Source organism: Macaca mulatta, chromosome 2 (genome assembly GCF_049350105.2).
Source record: "Macaca mulatta isolate MMU2019108-1 chromosome 2, T2T-MMU8v2.0, whole genome shotgun sequence".
Taxonomy (NCBI): domain Eukaryota; kingdom Metazoa; phylum Chordata; class Mammalia; order Primates; family Cercopithecidae; genus Macaca; species Macaca mulatta.
The window spans coordinates 31,054,430-31,077,835 of record NC_133407.1 but is presented as its reverse complement, the minus strand read 5'-3'; the positions used below and the strand labels follow the sequence as shown (position 1 = coordinate 31,077,835).

Here is a 23,406-nt window from a genome sequence, read left to right as displayed (position 1 = left end):
AAAAAAAAAAAATCTATGAGTATTAGGCACATAAAGCTGTAGTTACGGTCCATTCATTTTAAATTTTAAAATTTATTTGTCAAAGTCCCAGATATCATCTCTGAATTTATAGTAAAATATCCTCCTTTCATCTTTACTAGGTATTCAAATTTGTTATTCAAAGGTAACCTGAAATATGTGTCAGAGATTGAGAGTGTCAAATCTCAGGTTAAGCTTGTTCTTAAGCACTCTTTCTGCTAACAGACAAAAAATTTATTTTCTTGTAAAACATATTTTTTCTCTTCCTTTTGGTATATTAGATCACTGTAACAATTTCTATAATACCAAAAGGTTAGTGATGACAATGATGATGACATTGTCTGGAACAAAAAAGTAACTAATATTTATTCAACATTTACCATATGCCATTATCTGATTAAACTCCTCATATCAACTGTATTTTATCATCTCCACTTCAAAGGTGAAGAAACTGAGGGTGAGACTTGTCCAAAGTATTCAGAGTATTTACAATCAGGATCTGAACCAGCACACTATGTTTAAACATTGTTTTAAAAAACAGACCAGGTGCAGTGGCTCACACCTATAATCCCAACACTTTGGGAGACCAAGGCAGGCAGATTTCTTGAGCCCAGGAGTTTGAGACCACCCTGGGCAACATGATGAAACCCCATCTCTACAAAAAACACAAAAATTACCCAGGTGTGGTGGCACACACCTGCAGTCCCAGCTACTCAGGAGGCTGAGAGGCGGGAGGATTGCTTGAGGCCAGGTGGTTGAGGCTGTAGTGAGCCAAGGTAGTGCCACTGTACTCCAGCCTGGGTGACAGAGTGAGACCCTGTCTCAAAAAACAAACAAAGAAAACCCCCAGAGACTATGCCCTCTTGAAACTCATAATCTAATATCATAATAATACAAACAGTGGAAAGAATATAAATTTCAGTGTCCAATTCAAGACTGAATTCAAAAGTTATTAAAATCTCAACATATGTTAAAGGATACATGTGTCTGATGGTGAATACAGGAAACAAAGTTACCCATTTACATGAAGTGAGCACGAAAGAATTAATACTATGACTTCCCATTTAGATTTTCAAAAGGCCTTTATTTTATACGTTTTAACCCGAGTTTTTAAAACAGTTGTGGGAAGGAAACAGGTTAGGCATTATAATGCCCATTTGATAGACAAGAAACTAAAGTAAATCTTTGACACAAGTATATATAAACTATGAGTATGTTGGTGATAGGTTTAAGGCCTGTGTTGTCTAATTGTGAAGAAAGGCTAGGATTTCAGAGGCGGTTTAAATAATACAAACGTAGAACTGTCATGCAAAAGGACATCTGAGGGTTGCAACATTTACGTTTTTCTAATAACCTATTTCTAGTTAGCTTAAAGAGCTATAATGGCAACAAAAAATAATTTTTGTTTTCAAAAGTAAATTTTACTGAAAATTCTATTGCCATTTTAATGTGATTCTGCAACAATTCCTAGATTTTGTCAGTTAACCTTAATTGAAGCTATACCACAGAGCTGTGCTTCTATGAATTCTACACTTAACCCAAGTGTCAAATCCACAAGTAAGCTCATTATAAGAGCTATCACCTACTGAGTAGAAAAATATTCATTTCATACCTTAAATACTATAACAGTATTTAACAGTGGCACTGGCCTGCCAACTATTAAAAGCACATTTTTACAGACTGTATTACTTCAGCTTTTTATCTTCCCTTTTTAATTACAACAATAAATTAATATTCTAACATTACAACATTGATTTTTAATCAATGTCTGTCATTTTTAAACAATGACAGACATTGATTAAAAATATTTAGTTAACAACATTAGTATTTATTGTGCAAAGCTACACTAGGAGTTACTTTTCAAAATACAATTATCATTTAATAATACTAAGATACTTTATTCAAGAACAAAAAAACACCCAAGATAATATTATACCTTCACTTAATATAAAGTTAAGAGAAATGTTTCATTTCTCTTATGAAATGAATGAAATGAAAACATTTCTCTTAACTTTATATTATATCCACTATTTACTATAATTGGCTAAAATACAAATGTAATTGTAAAATATAATTCAACAACAGAATTTATACACATATAATGGGATTTTCCTTCTTTTGAAATATATTAGTTTTTCTTTTTGTCTCATTTATGTTTAATTGTATTTATACCTAATAAATTATCATCATAGATTTCATATATTACCATCTTAAGATTCCTCTGTTACATGTCAAATCCTAATATTTATTTAACTATCTTTCACATTTACTTTTTTGGTTATTGTTACAATCAGCTGTGACACACTCAAATAGGAGATTCTACCTATTGTTTAGTATGTCAAATACAAGCTTTATATTATGCTTTAGGACTCAGAAAGCATTTGGACAATTCCAATATTTATAAGGTAGGATGGATATAGTGAAAATTTAACAACAACATATGAGTTTTACTGCTGTGATAATACCCTTCTAGAACACCATGGAAAATAAGCCTTTTGTGGTATCTGTGACACTTGAACAACTGATCATTTATACAGACCCCAACTAGCATAAAATAAAGATATCAAGTGTTTCAATTACCATCTCATTTCTGAAATTCATAAACAAATTGTAAAAACTTGTTTCATTTACTACATTTTTGTCTAGTTCCTCCTGTATAAAAGGTCCGATTCTAGATGTTAAAAGCCTGCCTGAAATCTGAAGAAATAAATGACACAGTTCCAATTAAGACTATAAAATATGTATACAAATAAAAATATAAACTAAGCATAAGTTCCACATTTATTATAGATAAGGAGACACAGTTTAATATTCAAATTAGTTTTCAAATATACAGTGGCTCTTGCATATATTTTATAGTTTTGTTACACAAGTATCAGAAGTAATTAACCATAAGGACAATGTTGGCCAATTAAATTGTTTCTTCAAGAATCTGCATTGCCATCTATAATGTTAAAATGTATCATTATTGAATTTGCACTTTTTTCCTAAAAGAAAATAACCAATTTCTTACACCACTTTGGCTCTGTATATAAATTTTCAAGTATTACTGAAAATACTTTAATCTTTCTTGTTCTTCAGTTTCCAGATATAAGGTACAAATTTCATAAACATTTACTGTTTATGAAAGTAAAATTCAAGTCATGAGGAGAATATAAAGAAAGGATTAGGTAAAATACATATTTTCTTAGTGTATCCTTTTAAAAATATTACTAATTCAGAAGTAATAGCCCTGTTTACTAAAGAACTTAAACAGAATATTAGCAAACAGCACTTAATTCAACCATGAACTACATTTTAAGCTCTCTTAGGCGCTCATGAGCGGTACTATATTTTAGCAGGAAAATTAAAAGGAAGCTTTAGTAATGTAACAGATATACTGGAAAAACAAAAATGGATTATAATGAAGCTGAATACTACATGTGCATACGTTCCAATTACCCTACTATTGGCTAACAACAGACTGCAGTAAGTGCATTTACTCAAAAATTTGGAATATTATATTTTTCTATAACTTATTAATTGCAGAAAATAACATTAACACAATATTGTTCACATTGGTCACCTTGTTAAAGCACAAATAGTGTTTCCTTACTATTCTAGATCAAAACCCTATATAATTATATATCTTATACATTATCTTGTAATATTATATGTGTATATGTATATATATACATGTATTCATCACCTACCTATAGGAATTAAAAGTCCCTTCAGAGTCTAAAGTAGAACTTGTTCTTCTTCCATTTTTATTTGAATCTCCTGGAGAAAAAAATTACAACACTGAAATAATGGAGATAAACTGAGTATTTCAGTTGAAAAACTGTGTGAAAGCTAAATGCAACATATTAGCCAAAAAGCATATATCCTCTCCCCCTTCCCCAAATTATCTTTTGTACTCAAAGCTTTTTAGGTAAAAAATTCATTTTGATTTCAAAATATAAACCAATGCCAATCCTAGACTGGATAGTAACAGTACTGGATAGTAAAGTAAGTGCTATCAGGAACAAATGAAGCACAGTACCAACATTTTCTTCTTATGAATCACAGACAAAACTAAAATTATAAACCAGTATAAAGAAAGGCAATTTTTTTGTTGGTGACCAAGTCACCCATCCTGATCAGTGGTACTGTCAAAAGAGAGCAGGCAGAGAGCCAACCTGGATGATTTTCCAGGTCCTTGTTTGACACTCTCTAGCAATTTAGTAAACAGAGGTAAAATAAAAAGCCAACTTGAGAGGTAGTGATTAATTAATGAGCTTTTAATATGCCTTACTTAATATTCTTTACAAAACTTTAACTGTTAACTTTAGGTTTCAACTGTCAAAAGTTTGGCAATTTAAAACATGAAAAAGGAACAACATCAAAAGGTATTTGTCTCCTATAATAATATCAAACATTGAGAGAAAAAATTTTTACCCAAAAATCTGTCATATTCATAAAATCTAATTTAGAACAAATTATACATATCAATTTAAAGACTATAGAATAAAAGTAAATGAACTAAAATTGGAAAAAATGCTTACCAATGCCCCAATGTTATATATTCTTATTGACTGAAATTTAATGGTTCAATTTTTTAAAATATACACTTCAAAGTACAGCTTTTATGAAATCATAGTATGCCACTATTAAAAATGTTATTTGTTTTTCAAAACAAATTAAAAGTTTAGAATACGATTATATTTTATACTCCTAATTCATATAACTTTGAAACATCAGGTCATATTCCATTTTTGTAATATTTACAGCATAATATAACAATGATTTATCCAATTTTATACTTTTAATATACTTTGAACAACTGAAGGTGCAACAGGAAATCATCACAGTGGTCGTGGATAAGTCAAACAGTAATTACAGAGTTTTCACTTTAAAGATGAGATTATTTTTAATTATTGAGTACAGTATCTAAGGTACTATACTTATATAATTATGCTACTGATTAAATGGTTACTGAACGCTGAAATGTAATTTTAATGATAGCTACCTATCTTTCTTTACACATTTTATAGTTGACAGATAGTAAAGAACACTGGTTCTTTTTTGAGAGTTTGGTGAGATATGTGCAGCTGTGCCAGCATTCAGGAGAAGCGGACTGAGCCCACTTATTAAACTTTCAACTCTACTCTTTTTTCAAAATACTGTTCCAGTTTATTTTGTTTTTTGAAAAAACAAAAAATCCTAAAAAGGATTACAACACTTAAAAATGGTGACAATTTATAGAAGAAAATAATCCAAAAACATATAAATGTTTAAAATTAACCTAGCTAGGTATATGTTGCTAATTCTTTGAAAACATGGGTATGGTAATATTACTCATACAACACCCTTCCTTTTCTTTTAAAAATTAATAATATTATAATAAACTAAAAAGATGTAAGGAAAATTAGTCTCTGTCTTGCTAAATGAAAATTTCTACAACACATGTTATTTAACAGCTTGCAGACATTTCCTGTGAAACATTCCATAATCAGCATAGAATAAGTACTATATTATACATTTAAAATATGAGCTTCTTTCTCCTTAAAATTATGATTAAACATGAAAAATAACACCAATAGAATAGTTCTTCCTTTAAGCTGATGTTTATCAGATCAAATATAAAATCCTTCAAATAATTAAAAGACTTTTGGCTTCATAAACAACCAGGTTTTATCACATTATAAAGGTTTTTTTTAATTTATAACTGTTTCCGAAAGAAAATATCACATTAAATATAACTTTCAAGGTGCAAAAAAATGGTAATGGGGGGGAAAAAAGCAGTTTTTCTTTCTCAAAAACATACCAAATAAGGAGTACAATTGTTTCACTAACAATATTAGAGAAAAGATTTCAGAGTTGGCTATATGAGGAAAAGGCAATAAAGTTTTGAAGCGGGAAAAACGCTTTGTTCCCTCAATCCTCTAGTTGAAATTAATTATAGCAAATGTTTATGAAAACATCTGTTCCTTACAGTTGTAAATTCTTAATTTTAGTATGGACGATCTCAGACTCTTATTTTGGAAGGAAACTGTCTGACTATCGAAAGGTTTACAAAAGAACAGACAGAATCTGTAATTCTGTAAAATTGTGTATACAATGTGCTACATCCTGTAGAGATTTTACTTGGTGTGAAACATTTGGAGAGGCTTACTACCGGTAACTAGGAGAAATCAAAGACAAACAGAAAGGCTCATTTTTCATTTAAGCTATAATATGATAAAAAACATATCTGTAACACCAGAAAACAACTTCTGCCAGTTTGGGAAATAAACAAGTGTTACTTTACTACTGAATCTAATTTGGAAGTAAGTATAATAAAATAAGTATTAATTTTATAAGAGATTAAAGTAAATGAAATGACAATACAATCATGAGAACGTATATGTAGCATTTCCCAAAAATAACAACAGAGGGTGCAAGAGAGTTTACTATGATGTTTTTACTTGCTATTTTGATTCCTGAACTAAGTTGTCAGGTAGCCATAACTGTAACAAAGATGCATCATACACACACACACACACACACACACACACACACACACACACACACACACACATACAGTATTAATGTAATCTTACACAAAGACTATTAAATGGTCAAATAGCACAAATATCTAAAATGTGCTTTAAGATAATAGACTTCCTTTTACTTACCTGAAAAGTAATTTAACTAATAAGCAACTTTTAGAATACAGTTGTAACTTTAAAGATATTTCAATATCTAATGTAAAGTAATCAGTAAAAGAATCTAGATGTCTTCATTGAGTATATTTCGAATACATGCACGAATTATATATAATAAATAACATGTGTTACTATATATTTAAAACATTGTACAACATATATCTACAAGAACAATTCATCAATTACTTGTGACCATAAATTTGAAATTTATACAACATTCATTTCTCATTAATTGGTATGCAACTTTCCTAATGGGTTCATAATATTCACAATTAAAATAAATTGCTGATTTGCAAAAATATGCTGACAGTTACATTGGTTTAAATTATAAGAAAGTGCATAATATTGCCTAATATTTCTAACATGAGTATCTAACTTATGAAGCCAGGAAGTATAACTGTGACTTAAATTTCAAAACAGAATGAATGGAATTTCAGACTCCCTTTTGGCTTTAACTGAGGTCATGTTTAGCAAAGGGCATTTTTGGTTCCATCTGTGCACTGTTGAAATCTTTCTAAAGGGAGGTTTACAATAGATTTCTGTAGTATTTTTTAATACACAAACATCTAGTTCATGAAGAGAGAACCAGAGATTTTTAAACTAGGTTAAGTTAAAAACAGCCAGAATAACACTATAAATAATCACGCCTACTCAAATGTGTCTTCAGTTTACATGTGAAAACATCAAATTTTAGAATATCACATCACACTAGGTATGAATTCTGAAAAGTATTACATAATAAAGAAAAGGTTTTATCTTTGAATCATTAGAGAACTGTCAGCATACACAGTCTGGGGTATTTAATAGTAAAATGGGAAAAAAGACTTGGTTCAAAATGAAAACAAAGCTATGAGTTTACTGTAAAGACCTGAAAGCCTTTGTGTTTTTTAAAGGAATTAGTATATAGCAATGAAATGTTTTAGTTAAATTTAAAATCCTTTAAAAAAATAAATCATTTTTTTAAATCTATGAATAAAGTATATTCATGTATTGGCACACAGTGAAAGCAAAGCATAATGACTCAGCATTATCCATAAAGTAGCCACATCATTTGTGAAATCAGGCAAACCATTAGCCACCCCAAGCTAACTATTTATGCTAAAAATCCAGGACCACTCATTAGATCTATGAGCCAGTGCTGAAATCAATACAGAAAAAAATTCATGAATTTTATAATTTTCAATTTTCTTTATTATTGTTAATGTATTTACATTCTAATGATTTAATAGCCATATTTAGTTCTCTAAAGAATGTCTTAAAATAAGTATTGTAGATAATGAAAACTCAGATGTAAAATAAAAATTCATAAGAAGTCTTAAATAAAATACATTTTCAAGTGGACCATTTTGAGAAAAGGATGTTTTGTTATCAAAGGTTCCTATTAAACCTTTAATAGAACTCTTAAAAACAAAAGACAGAAAGCAGCATGACATCAGCAAGATGGCAGAGTTTGAAACTCCAAGTAGTACATGTCCTCCTACAGAAACACTGAAAAACAAAAAGTAACTCTTAGGACTTTGTAAAAGCTGTAATCAACAGTCAAACATTTTCCAAAGCAAAATGAACACTGAATCCGTAGTCCCAGCTACTCGGGAGGCTGAGGCAGGAGAATTGCTTGAACCCAGGGAGGCGGAGCTTGCAGTGAGCTGAGATCCGGCCACTGCACTCCAGCCTGGTCGACAGAGCGAGACTCTGTCTCAACAAAAGAAAAAAAAAAAAATTCTGTGCTTTTTACACTTGCCATTGCCCCACCCCCTCCCTGGCACTGTAGCAGTGTGAAAGCGGGTAGCTACTTTCCCAGGGTGGGAGTCTGGTACTTGGTTCTCGAAGGGAAGAGGGGACCATGTTTACAAATTGTTGTGTATGTATGTTCTACCCTGTGTAAGGGCCGCCTGAAAGATGACACGAGGTGCCTTTCTCTGTTCAGGCTAACTTAGAAGAAGCAGAGGACATCAATAGAATACACAACAAGCCAAACTAAAAACCCAATATATAGTCCATTCTCACGTTGCTATAAAGCACAGCCTGAGACTGGGTAACTTATAAAGGAATGAAGTTTAATTGACTCGCAGTGCCTCATGGCTGGGAAGGCCTCAGGAAACTTACAATCATAGCAAAACGGGAAACAAACATGTCCTACCTCATATGATGGCATGAAGGAGAAGTACAGGCAAAACAGGGAAAAGCCCCTTATAAAACCATCAGATCTTGTGAGAACTCACTCTCTATCATGAGAACAGCAGCATGGGGGTAACCGCCCTAATGATTCAATTACCTCCCACTGGGTCTCTCCCATAACACCTGGGGATTATAGACCTACATTTCAATATGAGATTTGGGTGGGGGCATGGCCCAATCATACCATTGTGCCCCTAACCCCTCCCAAATCTAATGTCTTTATAATTCAAAACACAGTCATGCCTTCCCAACAGTCCCCCAAAGTCTTAACTGATTCCAGCATTAACCCAAAAGTCTAAGTCAAGGTCTTATCTGAGACAAGGCAAGTCCCTTCCCCTATGAGCCTGCAAAATCAAAAGCAAATTAGCTACTTCATAGATACAATGGGGGTACAGGCATTGAGCAATACACCTACTCCAAATGAGAGAAACTGACCAAAACAAAGGGGCTATAGGCCCCATGCAAGTCCAAAATCCAACAGGCACTAATTAAACCGTAAAGTACCAAAATGATCTACTTTGACTCCATGTCTCACATCTATGTCACACTGATACAAGAGGTAGGCTCCCACAGCCTTGGGTAGCTCTGCCCCTGTGGCTTTGCAGGGTACAGCTCCCCTCCTGGCTGCCTTCAGAGCTGGCGTTGAGTGTCTGTGGCTTTACCAGGTGCACAGTGCAAGCTGTCAGTGAATTCACCATTCTGGGGTCTGGAGAACAGTGGCCCTCTTCTCACAGCTACACTAGGCAATGCCCCAGTGGGGACTCCAACCCCACATTTCCCTTCTGCACTGCCGTAGCAGAGGTTCTCCATGAAGGCCCTGCCCCTACAGCAGACTTCTGCCTGGACATCCAGGTGTTTCCATATATCATCTGAAATCTAAGGCAGAGATTCCCAAACATCAATTCTCGTCTTCTGCACACCCGCAGGCCCAACACAATGTGAAAGCTGCCAAGGCTTACAGCTTGTACCTTCTGAAGCAACAGCCCAAGCTGTACATTGGATTCTTTCAGTTACAGCTGGAGCTGAAGCAGCTGGGATCCAGGGCACCATGTCCTAAGGTTGCATAGAGCTGGGGGGCCCTGGGCCCATTCCACAAAACCACTTTTCCCTCCTAGGCCTTCAGGCCTGTGATGGAAGGGGCTGTGGTGAAGGTCTCTAACATGCCCTGGAGACATTTTCCCCATTGTCTTGGTGATTAACATTCCACTCCCCGTTACTTCTGCAAATTTCTGCAGTGGGCTTGTAATTCTCCCCAGAAATTTTTTTCCCCCTACTACATTGTCATCCTGCAAATTTTCCAAACTTTTATACTCTGCTTCCTTTTGAATGCTTTGTTGCTTAGATATTTCTTCCACCAAATACCCTACATCACCTCTCTCAAGTTCAAAGTTTCACCGATCACCAGGGCAGGGGCAAAATGCCTCCAGTCTCTTTGCATAGCAAGAGTTAACTTTATTCCAGTTCCCAACAAGTTCCTCATTTCCATCTGAGACAACCTCAGCCTGGACGTCATTGTCCATATCACTATCAGCATTTTGGTCAAAGCCATTCAACAAATCTCAAGTTCCAAACTATCCCACATCTTCCTATCTTCTGAGCCCTCCAAGTCTCTAGGAAATTCCAAACTTTCCCACATTTTCCTGTCTTCTTCTGAGCCCTCTAAACACCTGTGGCTATTACCCAGTTCCAAAGTCGCTTCCACGTTTTTGGGTATCCTTATAGCAGCACACCAATCTCTGTGGTACCAATTTACTGTATTAGTGCATTATCATGTTGCTATAAAAGACTACCCAAGACTGAGTCATTTATAAAGGAAAGAGGTTTAATTGACTCACAGTTCCACATGGCTCAGGAGGCCTCAGGAAACTTACAATCATGACGGAAGGGCAAACAAATATGCCCTTCTTCACATGGCAGCCTGACGGAGAAATGCCAAGCAAAAGGGGGGAAAGCCCCCAACCATCAGATTTTGTGAGAACTCACTTAATATCACAAGAACAGCAGCATGGGGGTAACTGCCCCCATTATTCAATTACCTCCCACCAGGTCCCTCCCATGATACAAGGCGATTATGGGAAAGACAATTCAAGGTGAGACACGGGTGGGGCCACAGCCAAACCACATCACTCACAGATGCCTGCCGCAAAAGACTGCAACTGAAATATAAGATAGACCACCTAAGGCCTGGGAGAAAAAGCTGGTGAGGGTTTCTTTGGGAAATTAGGACATTCAAAAGCATTCATGTGTACTGGAGAAATGTAGAAGGCCATGTGCATGCCTAGAGCAATATGCATGATCAGAAAGTAACTGAGAAGACCCTAAGCTTCCAACAAAAGCTGATCACTGTATGAGGACTGCAAGCTCGGCTAAATGTTAAAGAACTACTGTGGCACAGAGCCAGTCTGCAAAGACAGGAAGAGGTTTCAAATTTTTAGGGTGTGGTTTATATAAATACACAGTGCTTTTAGATTTTAAGAGAAAAAATACACTGTCGATGATCTCTGTTTAAATTTTAAAGTTTTTCCAGGAGTAAACCTTACTGAATTGGTAAAATAAACTAACATTCAGTTTAACGAAATCAGGAACTAGAGTCATTAAAGCATCATAATTAAAAGCTAAGACTCTACCATTTATTTGTTCTCTTACTTAACCATTCAATATCTCAGATTCCTCATCTGTAAAATGGAGACAACAATAGGTTCTACTGCAAAATGTGGTAAGAAAGATTAAATGAGATACATGTATGTGAAGTGCTTATAGTACAATGTAGGTCCTCAAAAAAGTTACCTTCATTTTTATTAACATTTTAATCAATGTACTTATAATACTGGTTCTAGTACAGGAAAAAAAAATAAAAGGCTACTAGTTCTACACAAGGAGAAATACAGTTGCTCATAACTTAAATAATTGAATACTGTAACTTTTTTCTTCTTAGCAATTAAAAAGCATTATTTCTGAAAAACTGAATCAAAAACTTTATGAATTATATGAGGATGATGTGTAAGTCTTATGCAGCCCTTATAATATCCTTCCTGACAATGATCTTATCAAACATAAAATATTTAAAGAGAATGCAGGATATAGTAAATTTAAATAAAATTACAGCCTTGAAATATAAAGTCATATAATTTCATGAACTTAAGATATATAAATGTTCCTTGAAACTGATAAAAGATAAAAAACTAAAACCATGGTCAATCTATTAATAAACTAAAACGAATGTGTATGATAGTACACAGTATTACACATACACCAATAACAGATAAAACAAGCTATAAGAGGAATTCATTAATGATTCTGCAACTAAATGGGAAACAGGGACTAATTTCAAAGATAATCACAAGTAGAATTACCCAATTTAAGTTAACATGTGCTACGGCTGAATGCGTCCATCAAAAAGCATATGCTGGAAACTTAATACAAAATGCAACAGTGTTAGGAGATGGGGCCTAGTGGGAGGTGTTTAGGTCAGGAGAGCTCTATACTTATGAATTAATTAATGTTGATTATAAAATAGCTTAATACTGTGAATTCAATCTCTTGCTGTCTCTCACATGCGTTCTCTTGCCCTTCTGCTTTCCATCATGGGATAATGCAACAAGAAGACCCTCACCAGATGCTGGCACCTTGATATTAGATTTCCCAGCCTCCGGAACTGTGAGAAATAAAATTATTTTCTTCATGAATTACCCAGTCAGTGATATTCTGCTATGATAACACAAAACAGACTAAGATAACACATAATAATGCACAAATCTAAATATTTCTATTTAGTATTACTGTCATTTTTCCAGGTACTCTATGGATATAAAGCTACCTGATGTCTCAGACATATAAGAGAGTAGGCCAGAATCAATCAAGAACACAGAATTTTAAGGCAGAATTAATATTTCTGGGTTGCACCATCTACATATATTACAAGATGGGGTGGTACCAGATCATATCTGATCATCCAAATCACCTGGGAACAGGTATATAGGTAGTATGCATGTGTGTGTGTGTGGTGTGGTGGAGGGAGGGGAGAGAGACAGAGAGGGAGGTAGACAGAGAGAGAGATAGAGGAAGGGAGGGAGGGAGAAATGGGAGAGAGGGGGCAGAGAAAGGAAGGTGGAAAGAAAGAAGGGGGGGAAGTGGAGGCAGAGAGAGAAAAGAGATTGAGATATTTGTGGGTGAGGCCCAGAACTCTACTTTAAAGGGTTCCCTAGATTATTCTGATGATAAACAGGCCTTTCCTATTCTAAAATTATAAGCTTCTACTGTACTAAAAGTGACTATCTTATTATAGAAGGCAATTTAATTTGCCCTAATTGAGGAAATTATTGGGTATCTTATATGTCCTCATTTACTAATGACTAACAATAAGGCACAAACTATGATCTCATTTTCCAGCAATAGTAATAGATTGCATTGAGCTACGCCAACTTCACACATTTTCCTAATATGACCAGTACTATGTACTCTTTATTAGGGGAGGGTGCAGGCTCCACATGTTAAGCAGAACGCTACTAATGGCCTCTGAGGTTCTACCATAGACCACTTGGATCTCAAAAGCACCTTTTTGAAAAACAGTTGCAATGCTAATGCTGCATTTTAGACAATTACAAAACATATTTCCACTCAGTACATAAACAACAAAGTAGTCTTTCAGAAGAGCTTGCCAAGAAGTAAATATGTTGATAAAGAGTATTGAAAATATTTATTTAAACTTGGAGAAACAGTATTAAGGCCATAAAACACTTGATATGGTTTGTCTGTTTCCCTACTCAAATCTCATCTTGAATTGTAGTTCCCATAATCCTCACATATCATGGGAAGGACCAGGTGGAGATAACTGAATCATGGGGGTGGTTTTCCCCATCTTCTTCTCATGATAGTAAGTCCTCACAAGATCTGATGGTTTTATAAGGGGCTTCCCCCTTTGCTGGGCACTCACTTTCTCTCCTGCCGCCATGTGAAGAAGGACATGTTTGCTTTGCCTTCCACCATAATTGTAAGTTTCCTGAGGCCTCCCAGGCCATGCAGAACTGAGTCAATTAAACCTCTTTCCTTTATAAATTACCAGTCTTGGGTATTTCTTCATAGAGGTGTGAGCACAGACTAATACATGATTATTATATAATTTGTCCTTCACTACAATTTTATCTTAACAAAATACAGATAACAATTTGGTTTAACTTTGGCTGAGACTTTTAGCCTTACTACAGTCCAACAAAAGCTTAAATAAAACATACCCTCCTCAAAACAACAAAACAAAACAAAAAGCATTATATTTTCAAAAATAATCTAATTGATATTTAGGGAATTCTAACCCTAACATTAAATTATCTATTAGTGCCTAAATATATATAACAAAAATAAAATACACATTATTTACTACATAAAATAGTGTATATGTTAGTAAAGTCCTATTTCACTGTCTTTCAAATAACACCTATAGAATATTTATATTTACCAAAATTATTCTTTTTCTTCAGTGTAATCAAAAGGAAATATCTTTTTCTAGAGAAAAGAATCCTTTGGGCACTACTCATTTCAACTGGTGATTACAATCAGTGCTAGATCCCTTAAGACTGGCTGAACATCTAGTGGACAAGACTTCATAAAATGTAAAGGCATCTGTTAACCCAAAGTACATAACTTTCAATGTTAACATTAGATATGTCCCATTTTAGTGCCTGAAAAATTCACTGGGACTCTATGCAGGATACAAATTATCATTTGTGAACCAGGGTTACAGATCCTATCTGTGTCTTTTAAATAACAGCTATCTGAACAAGTTCATATAACATCTACTTAAAAAGCATAAAGGGCATTTTTACTAAGACATTCCAAAGCCTAAATAAAGAAGTGAAGGTAAATATTCTCAAAAATATCTTTAGTCTTATAGAAGATTTACTAACACAAATCACAATACAATGTTAGTGATTAGTATTTAAATCTAAAATCCTCAAATATCAAAAATTATTTAATGTTTACCAATTTCTTCAAATAAAAAAATTCCAAAAATATTTTGATTCACATAAAAATGTCTTATTTTACAAATTTTTGCTATGACATTAAAGAACTGCTGTACTAAAATAGTTTTCAAAGAATTCTAAATCCATGAATTGATATGTATGTATCATTTTATGATAATGCATCTTTATTTACTAAAAAGGTGATTTTTAAAATCTGATAACAAGAAATATGTCAAAATAATGGCTATTCCTTTAAATCTGCTAGGAAATGTACAATATTGTACAAAATCCTTATAGATGATTAAAAATATCATTCAAAGTAGTTATCACTTATTAAGCATTTTATTCAAACAAATTATTCATTACCTAGACAAACTATAAATGGGCCCCAATTAATAAAAGCATTTTGTAATTCAAACTTTTAGCCATAAATTCTTTCAGGATTTTTCAGTTCTTTCAGTAGTCACATGTTCAACACTTACAGTGTTCAAGGGCTGATGTTATATTGGTAAGCCAAAGCTCAAAATCCATCCCTAACAAACTTCAGTTTGATGAATGCACAACAGAGCAGAGGGACAGCCAAAGCAATGCATAATGACACCTTTGAAAAATGTTACACAAACTAGTTATACCCCTTACTGTAATAACGTATGAGTGAGGGGGTGGATAAGTCACAGACCAAAAAGAACATAAAGAGCATTCCGCTAGAGATCAGCATATGCCAAGATTCTGTGGAGTTCACGTTAAGGATTTTGGTCTTTATCCCCAACAAAAAGTCAGTAAAAGAAGGTCATAGGCCAGGCACAGTGGCTCATGCCTGTAATTCTAGCACTTTGGGAGGCAGAGGTGGGCAGATCACTTGAGCTCAGGAGTTTGAGACCAGCCTGGGCTACATGGCAAAACTCATATTTACAAAAAATTAGCCGGGCATGGTGGTGTGCACCTGTGGTCCCAGCTACTTAGGGGACTGGGGCAGGAGGACTGCTTGAGCCAGGAGATCTAGGCTGCAGTGAGCTGAGATGGAGCGACTGCACTCCAGCTTGGGTGACAAAGTGAGATCTTGTCTCTTAAAAACATACAATTTTTTGTTTGGTTTGGTTTTGTTTTTTGAGGCAGAGTCTCACTCTGTCACCCAGGCTGGAGTGCAGTGGCATGTTTTCGGCTTACTACAACCTCTGCCTTCCGGGTTCAAGCAATTCTCCTGCCTCAACCTCCCAAGTAGCTAGGATTACAGGTGTGAGCCACTATGCCCAGCAAATTTTTATATTTTTAGCAGAAACAGAATTTTGCCATGTTGGCCAAGTGGGTCTCAGACTCCTAGCCTCAAGTGATCCACCCGCCTTGGCCTCCCAAAGTGCTGGGATTACAGGCATTAGCCACCGTGTCCCACCAAAAAGATTCATTTTTAAGTGGTCACTTGAAGTTCAGGGTGAAGTAATTTGTGGTTGGGTGTAGGTAAAAGGAGAGTGGATGAAGGCAGACTGGATAAGAAGCTCTGTGGTAATCTAAGGCAAAAACAAATGATAGAACAGCTATCAACACTGATGAGATCATTATCAGACCATCTTAAGTATAGAAATTTACCATTCTGTCAAGACTATTGCTATTTAAATCTCATCTGAATCATTCATTCATTCATTCCATGAACATCTACTGAGTGTCTACTATGTGCCAGACACATAATTCCAGTCGTAGGAACCAGAAGTATTACAGTGAACTATAGCATTATAGAATGAAGTGGAGGAGCAGGGGGAGAAAACACAAGAAAATAAATTTGCAATTTCAGATAATTGTAATAGCTATAAATAAAATACAAAACAGAATAATGTGACATTCAGTGATTGTGGGAGGGTGCTCTTTGAAGATGAAAGTAATATCTGATTTTGGATTCTAATGACAAGAAAAAAGTCAGCCATTTGAGTATCTATGGCAAAGGGTACAATATGCAAAGCACAAAGGCACTACTACAGAAGCCAACTTTTAGATAAGAAAATAAGGCCAAGGTGGCTGAAGGACTTGGGGCAGAGAACTACGAGATGAGGATAAGGATACAGGATAACAAGTGGCCATAGAACTTATGGTTTGAATGGGAGGAAGTCTGGATTTTGAAACTACAATGAGAAGGCACTGGAGAGTTATAAAAATCACAAAATTAATTCTTTCTAAGATATTCTAAACAGGTGTGATTTGAAATCATTTCTATGGTAGTAAAAGTATTTTATTTCATACACAGTAAACAATTAGATTATTCATTTTATTTATTTTACTGAACTGCTTTCTACCTAGATCAGAAATTAACTTGGTTTCTCAATAAGAGTTAAGACTGATTACAATAAAACAAACCAGAAGAAAAGTACATCATAGGTTACTAGTAGGATTTCCAGTTCCACCCATAATGGAGTACCACTGCAGCATATTTCTCCTACTGACAACAATTTAAAACTCTAGGAAAAATGCAAAAAACAAAAACCACTTGAGGGCTCTGTAAAGTAAATAACAGGAGGCATGTTGGAGAAGAAAGTCAGTGGTAGTGAGTTTTGTGTTCTTTCTTCTCCTTTATTTACCACATCAGGATGAATCTGATAATGAAATAGCAGGCACAGGGAGGAAAAACTCCAAAAGAATCCCATTTTTCAGAAACTAGAAAAAGGAGCTCCTGTGAACTGCAGAGTGTGGAAAGAATTATCTTTCTTTTTCCCTTCTTTTTTCATTTCTAACCATGTGACAAGACCAGATCTAGTTTGAGAACTATGCTGCCACAGTAGGTTGGTGGTAGCAGTGGTGTGGGCACCTAAAACTCTAAAAAGCCTATCCTTTTGGTTAGAAAACTGCAAAAAAGGACCCGTTGTGCAAGCAGTGAGTGGAGAACCCCTATTATTTTTTTCTTTGCTATTTCTCTCATCACTTTGCCAAAAAAGTGCATCCATTCATGTGAAACTGTGCAATAGCGCAGGAGGCAAATGTTATGATAAAACCAGACACGGTGTATGGGGTAACCCTGTAGAAGAAGCCCTGGACATAGGGATTCTCTAATTCTGCATATAAAAAGACACAAATCCTGAGCTCACTCCCTAGCTGTACGTGCTCAAAATATACCCAAAGAAGTACAACAAAAGCTTTGAGAAGTGAACCATAATAATTAATATAAACTACCACCAAAGTCCCAGACTAACCTCTGAGGGTCATATGCAAGGAACAGACTAAAAAAAGCATAGAAAGGACTTTTGAAAACTGCTGACAATGGAACCTCCACCCACAGACAGTGAGACAGAAACTGCGGTCTGAACTTAACTGGAGACAGCAGGAGAGCTGGGAATGGGAAGGAAGGGAGAAGAGAAGGGGAGAGGAGAGGGAGAAGAAGCGACGGACCAGGGAAGTGGAAGGCGAGGAAGAGGGAGAGGGAAATAGAAGGAAGGGAAATAGAAGAAAGGGAGGAAAGGAAGGAGGAAAATCATCCAGAGGATTTAACAGGATCCAGAGTTTCATAAAAAATTATTCAAAATGTTCAAGACACGGTCTAAAATTGATTGCTATATCAAGAACCAGAAAAATCTGATCAATTATCAAAATGTAATACAATCAACAGATACCAACCCAGAGATGATCCAGGCATTAGAATCAACAAAGACTTAAAGAAGCTACCATAACTTGAGAAGCTTACTTTATTTATTATCTGTGGAATATGAGCCTCTTTAAATTATCAGACCAGAGAGGCACTGAAATGTGACAGCAGTCGGTCTCACTTCCACTCTGAGTTAAGTAATTACCTCGTGAAGCCATGTACTATGTGGGTTCTAGATTGACACCAAGTAGCCATAAAATTAACCGAACAATATCATGTGCTGGATACCATAACTCATACCCTACAGTTCAACAATGTATAGCCAATCACTAATCAATATTATTTCTGTCAACCAATGAGAATTCCTATCAAACAACTTTATCAGCCCACTACTGGTTTCCTTTTTCCTTTAAAATCCTGCTTGTAACAAAGGCTAAGTGGAGTACTTCCTAAGGCAACTTGGAAATGTTTCTTAGGCAGCTGTCCTCGCTTTGGCTTATGTAAACTCTCAAGTTTTATTTTGTGCCTCAGCTTCTTCAAGTCAACGAACTTTTCTCTATGAAGTAATGGTGTATACTCTTGAAATGAGTAGAAAAATAGAAATTCACTGTAAAATAATAGAAACTATTAAAAAGAATCAAATGGAAATTTTCGAACTGTAAAGAACAATACCTGAAATTTTAAAAATTCATAGATGGGCTCTGTAATGAAATGGGTAAGAGAGAGGAATGGGACAGTGAACTGAAAGATCAACAAAAGTTATATACAATCTGAAGAACACAGAAAAAAAGATTTTAAAAAATGAAATGAACTGAGTGTCAAGGACCCATGGGACAATACAGTCTCCTAGTAAATCTCCAAAATTCAAAGTATTTTCAAAAACATTATCAGAATCACATTAAATAAATCATCAATGTAATCTAAGTATCTTCTCATGAGCTACATTGAAATACATTACAGCATAAAGAATAAATGTAAAAATTACCTAAATAAAAATAAGAATATTATAATAGAATGTAAAAACTAATTTAACGCACTCTAATATTAACTTATATTTCATTTCTTGGATAGCCTTTATTTTTCCAGATGTAAAAGCAATGCAAACTACATTAAAAGCGTTTATACTTGAGAGAAATTATTAAAACAAAAACTATCAAGCAAAAAGAAAAAATAAAGAAAAAGAAAAGTAGAAAGCAAAAACCACCCATAATGTGATGCAATTACATGAGGATACTTTTCCCTTCTTTTTTCTATAAAATTGAATTTACATACTATATAAACAATTTTATATTCTATTATTTCATTGTATTATACATATGAGCATTTCTCCCATGTTATTTAAAAACCTTTTTATAAAGAAATTTTAACTGGCTACATAATAATCAATATATGTCCTATAATTTATTTAACCATTCTTCAATTGGCAGATATTTCTTTTATTTAAAATATTTAGCTGTTCTAAATAACACTATGATAAATACCTTTGTGAACAAATCTTTCCATGGCTGCCTTTAGAGAAATAAATTGGTTTATCAGAAAGTATTAACAAAACCACAAACCAAATACAAATTGATAAAAATTACAAAACTAATACATAATTATTGTACAAAAATTTCAAATACAGATCTATATTAAGAAAATATAAAGATACACATAATTCTTCCATTGTTAGTATTTTAACATTTCCTCAAATTTTTAATAATATGCATTATATATATTCTATAATTTGAATACAATATATAGTTTAATACTATCCTAATACAACTTTCAATGGCTTTACAGAGAATTACACAATAGCATTACACAATATTACACAATAGCATTACAGAGAAAAATAGTTACACATCATCAGTAAGTAAATATATTCCTACAGATACTAACCATAGAACATACTATACAGAACTGTCCATGTGAGAAATAACTTGATTGAAAGTCAGTTTTTGAAATGTGAGCATCTGCATTTTGTAACCCTTGACTTAGGTATTTCATAATACTGACACATGCCCTGAATCTGTTTTCCCATTATCAGTGGACATATGGCAACCCGCTACAGACCATATTTCACATCTACTTTATGCCTAGATATAGCCCTGTATGCTCAAGTGATACGGGCATATTCTGTTTTAATGATGTCTTAATATGAACTTTCTTTCTTTTCCATGGATTAAAACAGTAGTCAATTACAGTGGCTAAATCAGGCCAATAATGGCCTCTTCTCATAAGACCTGTGGACAAAAAAGGTTTTTACATTTTTAAAGGTTTGTTTTTTACTTAAAGAGGAAGGTCTTTAGTGAAGAACCATTAAAAAAAAAAAAAAGTCCCATCTGCCATAGACAATACTTTTGTGAAATAATAAAAATATTCCTATAAAAGTGAAATAAAAAGATATATAAAATATAAGCCTCAATATTTTATTATTACATTCAAAAGATGGAAAAATTATTCTGTCCTATATATTAACCTTCAGTTTCTATACAGCAGTCCTTTCTTATTTGCGGTCTTGCTTTCCATAGTTTCAGTTACCTGCAGTGAACCATGGTCCAACAATAGGTAAGTATAGCACAGTAAGATATTCTCAAAGAGACCACATTCACTTACCTTTTATTATGTGATAAAAGGATATTGTTATAATGGTTCTATTTTATTAGTAGTATGGTTGTTAATCTCTTACTGTGTCAAATTTACAAATTAAACTTTATCATAGGTATGTATGTATAGGAAAAACACTGTATATATAAGGTTCAGTGGTTTCAGGTATCCACTTCAAGTCTTGGACCATATTCACCACAGATAAGAGTGTAATAGTGTACTTATATAGTTGAGAACTAGTTACAAACAGTTCTCACCCATGGACTAGACTGAGTAGCACAGCTCTAGGAAATGGAAGAGGAACAACGGGGAAGGATCCTGGAGTCAGGGCTGTTAGGTTAAGAATAATGAGCTTCTGCCTTTTTAAAGTCATCATATTTTGGGACTTAGCTATTGCTTAAACTAATACAGAGTTCAAAATGAAATGGCTGATATTCTCCCCTGTGGCATAAAAATATGTAAGGCAGAAGGATGACTGCCCATCTCTCTTAGATATCCTTCTTTCTTTAGGTTATTTCTCCCAACCCCTATTCCTCCTGAAGAGACATACTTTTTATTTTAAGTAATTTACCCCAAATATAACTCCAAATTTGGTCAAACTCCCTTTAGGTCTCTGAATATGATAAGAAACAAATCCTATTGATGAAAATAATTATAGTAGCTTTAAGGTTGCAGTGGTTTAGATCAAAAAAAGTAAAGAAGATTCTTGAGACATTAAGGAGACAAATCTATTGATTGGTGGCTAAGAGATGTCAATAACGATTCCTAAGTTTCTGGCTTACACAACTAGATACATACTGACACCATTCACTGAGATTAAAAAAAGATAGGAGAGGAGTTTGGAAGAAAAGATCACAAATTCAACTTTGGACAAGCTGAGTTAGAACTTTTAAAAATCTAAGAGGAAATGTAATCTGGAATATCAGATATATGAATCTGGAGCTACCTGAACTAGAAACACTTGAAAGTATAAGGATATTGATAACCAAAGTTTAGGATAAGAACAGAGACAAGTAAAAGCCCAATTTTAAAGACCACATTGAAAACCAGAAGTAACAAGGAATACCATGAGAAAATTTTGACATTGAAGCTAAAAGAGGATTTTGAGAAGGAGGAAGTCAAGAATTTAGGATGTTACTGTCAAGGCCAGATAAAATCTTAAAACAGATTTAGTTACAGAAAGACCATTAGGATCTCATGAGATATTCATTCAAGTAGAATGAGTGACAGACACCAGAGTAAAATGGAAAATCATAAAAAAATTTTTATTTATGTAGTATTACTCAGAAAATGAGAAGAAAGCTACTGCTGTAGCCGAAAGAAACGGTGGGATCAGCATGGGACTTTTCATCCTAGCTTAACTTACTAAGATGAGAAGGACTATCAACAAAACAAGAAAGATCCAGTAGAAACACAGGGGTTGAATATATAAGAGAGGAGAGGTAACTGATAGAATACAAGATTCCTGAGAAGATACAAAGGGATGGGATCTAGACCACAGGTAAAAGAACTGATCTGAAAAAGAAGAGACATCACCAGGGGGAAAAAAAGAGAAAGATACAGATGTAGTTGCAGGTAACTCTGTTATAGAAAGCTAAAGCTCCCACCTAATAATTTCTATTTTCTTTATGGAATGAGCAGAGTCAACCTTCAGGAAATCATAAGTTTAAATTACAAAGGTTTTGAAATACCTGAGAAGAGAGGGAAAGTACAACTTAATTCTTATGGTGATCATGAACTTACGCTGAAAAGATAAATCATACAGTAGAATAAACATTGATATATACATCCTAAACTGGCTGTATATATACAGTCATTGATATATACATCCTAAACTGGCTGGCATTAAGCTTTTACCAATTAATCATCAAAGTAGATAACAATGTTTCAAAACTATTTTTCCCATCTAATAGGATCTTGTATACATTTGTATTTCTTGGAATATCAGGAAAACTAAACTTCTAAAATATGTTTATTGGAAATTTGCATCTCTCCATTTTTAAATAGCTGGTTAAACTTGTTTTCACTGCTCAATTATCATTTTCTTATTGATTTGTAAAAGCTCTTTAATTTTTAGGGTAATTAACTTTGTAGCCAGGAATGTTCGTGTGCACCTGTAGTCTCCATAGCACTTAGGAGGCTGAGACAGGCAGATCACCGGAGCCCTGGGATTCAAGTTTGATTCTATCTCAAGAAACTACTTTCTCTACTCATCCAAAAGAAGCAACTCCTCATTCATTACAGTTTTATCATGAGATTGCAGGAATATATTAACATCTTCACTGTCCACTTCTAATTCCATTTCTCTTGCTATTTCCTGTCCATCGGCAGTTACTTCCTCCACTGAGGAGGTCTTGAACTTAAGTCTCGAACCTCTCCAAGTCATCAATGAGGGTTGGAATCAATTTCTTCCAAACCCCTGTTCAGGCTGATT

At 34.3% G+C, this 23,406-nt stretch overlaps 1 protein-coding gene across 2 annotated transcripts in view; it reads right to left on the bottom strand.

Annotated features, from left to right (window-relative positions):
* TBC1D5 (TBC1 domain family member 5) overlaps positions 1-23,406 on the bottom strand; it is a 564,710-nt gene that overhangs the window by 276,797 nt on the left and 264,507 nt on the right. For both annotated transcript variants that reach the window (XM_015132185.3, NM_001258153.1), the window contains 1 exon segment: positions 3,711-3,780. In XM_015132185.3, coding sequence (XP_014987671.1) covers positions 3,711-3,780 — 70 coding nt within the window.